We start from the raw sequence: 3,698 nt of genomic DNA, 5'->3' as shown, positions 1-3,698 counted from the left end.
TTTATTCTATTTTATTTATTGACAAAATATATTAACAGTCCTTACACTCTCTGGGACAAGTTCTTTGCCTTTTCTGGGGCTCAGTTTCTACCTGTGTAATACCTGGCAACTGCCTGGTAGGGATACTTAAGGGTTGGTGTCCCCAAGGTCCTAACAACTGCCTGGAAAGGTGGTACTTGAACATTTTAGGGTTTTCCTGAATAAACCTACCACCCCACCCCCACTCCTAGACCAGCAGAGACCCAGGAATGCCAGCCGATTTACAGACATCTACTTAGAAACCCAGTGCAGTTCTGCAGCCCCCAGACACACAAACCCGTCCATCAAGCCAGAGCCAGGCCAAGAGCCGCACAGTGCATTTCAGCAGAGCACACCAGCCCAGACAGCTGGAGTGTGCTCACTTATCCTGCAGAACACACGTGCGCACATTTGCCCTTCTGCACACATCCCCCTGTGTATCCTCACCCACACCCCCAGGCCAGCACACCAACAGATGACCCAGCCCCACAGGGTAACTACCAGTTCACTCACGTCACACACACAGGTCCAGACACTCATATGCACTCTCCCATGAGTACAAACGTCACACATGTCCAGGCAGATAGGTCCTTGTCAATGACACCTTTTTCCTGCTCAGGAGCTGCAGACTGACTCGCGCACTCCTCCTCAGAGCCCACACAGGAGCCCTGGGGGAGAGAGAAGTTCTGTGAGCTGCTGGCATAGCCAGGCCAGGGTGAGGGGGCCGAGTCCAGACCCAGAGCAGGTGGCCCAGCAGCTGTGCCCAGGCTGGCCCTGCCAACTTGCTCACCCACTTGGACAAGCCTGGAGCCCGTGGGGGGGGGGGCACCTCCTACAGGGGAATGGGGCAAGATGGAAGTCCTGCCCCCGACAAGCTGAGGTTCTGGGAAAGTCCCTTTCCTGTGGGTCTCGCTTCACCCATTTCGGCCAAGATGCAGGTGGTCCGGTGACCTGGTTCTCCAATGTAACTGACTTGTTGAAAACTCTTCAACCCAGAGGAGGCCTTGGCAGGTTGATCTGCATTTAACAACCTCCCCAGGTGACCCATACGACCCAGTGACCACTTTGAGAAACCCTAAAAGTCTAAAGGATTTAATTTTATGACACTAGGGAGCGGGGAAATGGCCAGGGATGGGGGGAAAGAATAGACTTTAAAGACACCGGAAACACTCATTTCAGGTCAGTAAAAGCGACAGTCCAGATGTGGCCTTCCAGTCCCCTCCCCCTAGCAGCAGCTGCGAAAAGGGTCAGGGGTCACCCCAGCCCAGACCCCTCCCCTCAATCCAAGAATTCACTGCAACTTCACCATCGAAAGTATTTGTTTAATAACAACAACCAAAAAAAAAAAAAAAAAAAAACCACAGAACTATTGTAAAACAATATTCTCAGTCGGTGATCATTGTAATATACAATACAAAGCAATTAATTTCCTCAGAAATCTGAGAAGCACCAAACGTGACCATTTTTTAAAATGTCTGCTTTTCAAAAAATAGAAACACACGGGGGGACTCCCCCAAGTCTCTGGTGGCTGGTGGGCGAGGAGGGAGGGTCAGCCTGCCCTGTCAGTCCCCCAGCCCCGGGCTGGATCCAGCAAGCGCCCAATGGCCGCCGATCTGTCTTGTTCCTCCCCAGCTCCGGCGAGGCGCTTGGAAGGACCAGAGAACAGTTATTCCTCTCGCCCCTTGAAGGGCTGGAGTCCGCCGGTCCCTGAGGGCGGCACTTCAGCGACACAAGATGCGATCGTCCGCTGGAACGCACGCCGCCTGTGATGAAACGGAGAGAGAAGTGAGACGGGCAGGTTGGAGGGGACAGGGCTGCAAGCCCCTCTTCCCCAGGAAACACGAGGAGGCAGCACCTTTTCCAATCTCCTTGGGCATCCTTGAGCAGCTAGGTGCCCGAAAGGATGGGGCGGACATAGGGTCAAGTAACCCCTCCCTCTCTGGGCCTCAGTTTCCCCATCCGTAGAAGGAAAATGATCTCGTACTCCAACTCGGACCTCACCTCTGCCGCCAGGGCGCTGATTTCGTCGTTAAGGGTGCTGAGCGGAGCCCGGACGGGGAGTCCCCGGCCCCCGGGGGTCCCGACTTGGGATTCCGAGTTCAGCTCCAACTCCAGGTCCCAGATGTAGTCGATGACGTGCTGGAGGATCTCCACCCTGCTCACCTTGCGGTTCTGGGGCAGGGTGGGCACCAGCTCCTTGAGGCGCGAGTAGCAGCCGTTCATGTCGTAGAGTAGCACGTTCACCTGCTGCTCGTCTAGCAGGGCGGGCAGGCGCGCCCCGGGGCCGCCGGCGCAGCGCGAGATGGCCACGCTCTGCTCGGACAGGCAGCGCACTACCTCGCCCGCGCCGCCCGCAGTCTTGCCCGCCTTCAGCGCGCAGCTGGGGCCCGCGGCGGCCGCGGCGCTGCCACTGGCGACCTTCATGATTCTGGCGTCTGGGTGAGAGAAGGTGAAGCGGACGGAGGAGGCGGACGACGGGAGTGCGGGATGAAGTTGAAACGGTAAAAAGACTGCTGTAGAAAGCTAGATGCGAGCCCCACCGCCCGGCTTTTATAGAGACGCCGCGGCGCACCCACCCGCCCACCTTGGGGGCGGCCTCAGACGTTCAAAAACAGCCAATGGGAGGTCTGGAGGCGCGGCCTAGAGAGCTTCTGGGTCCCGCCTCCTGCTCTACTACTGCACCTTCACCGGCGTGGAAAGGGACCCGAGACTCAAGAACAGAGAGAGTGGGAGGACACGGTGCAAGGTCGCTAGTGGAGGCAAGGGCTGCCTTGGGCTCCTCGGGAAGGAGGCTAAACCGGTATTACCAATAACGAAAAGATTCCAAGAATCAGTTTTCCCAGGTTCATTTTCTCACTTTTCCAGCCCCATTTTACAGATGAGGGAAACTGAGGTCCCGATGGAGAAGCAGCGGGATCTGGGTCGCCCAGTACTTGAGCCTGGGCTTCTGGACCCTATTGGAAGATTATCTCTGGGACCCTGATCTCCCAAATATTTGAGCTGAAACTTAAAGCGGGCCCTCCTTTACACTCTGCCCACCGGGGCGGTGTCCCTTCCCAATTCCCAGAGAATGTTGCTGGTTAATGTTCCTGGGACCAGGCGGGCTAACCCAGGCCCCTTGGGATGGGAGCAATTAATTCTGGAAAGTCTTCCTCCAGGATTGGGGACTGGGTCTCTGGGACCTGAACAAGATAGAAGGCGCCCAGAGTGGACTGCCTTCCCTGATGCTCCCCTGGATTTACAGCCCCCTGCAAAAATTCCCCAAATCTGCATCATTAAGTAATTAAAATTTTTTTCTCCCTTTTTGCCTTTCCCCCCAAAGACCTCGGATCAGGGTCTCCCTCCCACGGCGCGGCAGCTGCGGAGCTCGAGTCTCCCCCCTCCCACCCACCCCACTCCCGGGGCTGCTCTGTGTCAGCGTCTGAACAAGCGGCTCAGACCGTTAGACGCCAGGCCCGTGACGTCACCCATTCATAAAACCCGGACGGGCTGTCAGGCTGGCGCCGCGCGGGCGGTCACCATGGAGACGGCAAACCCAGCCCCGGAGCTCCCCAGCTACCCCCAGCTCCGCCAGTCACCTGCAGGCCTCGGGTGGGAGGCCTGGGAATGCCCTCCTCGCGGGCGCGGTCGCTGGGCAAGGGTCACCTTACCTCCCCGCCCCACACCTCTCCACCAGGCCC

General features: G+C 57.4%; 1 protein-coding gene across 1 annotated transcript; it reads right to left on the bottom strand.

Annotated features, from left to right (window-relative positions):
- Positions 1 to 1,319: 1,319 nt before the first annotated feature.
- Positions 1,320 to 2,524, bottom strand: ID1 (inhibitor of DNA binding 1). Its single transcript, XM_082670434.1, has 2 exons — positions 2,020 to 2,524; positions 1,320 to 1,781 (listed from the first exon to the last, which is right to left on the bottom strand). The coding sequence occupies exons 1-2, from the start codon at positions 2,440 to 2,442 to the stop codon at positions 1,740 to 1,742; spliced, it is 465 nt and encodes a 154-aa protein (XP_082526560.1). The 5' UTR covers positions 2,443 to 2,524; the 3' UTR covers positions 1,320 to 1,739.
- Positions 2,525 to 3,698: the final 1,174 nt, after the last annotated feature.

This window comes from Grampus griseus (assembly GCF_964374135.1).
Source record: "Grampus griseus genome assembly, chromosome: 14".
Taxonomy (NCBI): Eukaryota; Metazoa; Chordata; class Mammalia; order Artiodactyla; family Delphinidae; genus Grampus; species Grampus griseus.
The sequence above is the reverse complement of the archived record's forward strand: the minus strand, read 5'-3'. Positions and strand labels throughout refer to the sequence as shown.

Excerpts from the sequence above, each read along its gene's own strand:
- ID1 (XM_082670434.1), bottom strand. The coding sequence starts at position 2,442 with ATGAAGGTCGCCAGTGGCAGCGCCGCGGCCGCCGCGGGCCCCAGCTGC. Across the intron at positions 1,782-2,019 it reads TCAGCGCCCTGGCGGCAGAG|GCGGCGTGCGTTCCAGCGGA; the intron begins GTGAGGTCCGAG and ends GTTTCATCACAG.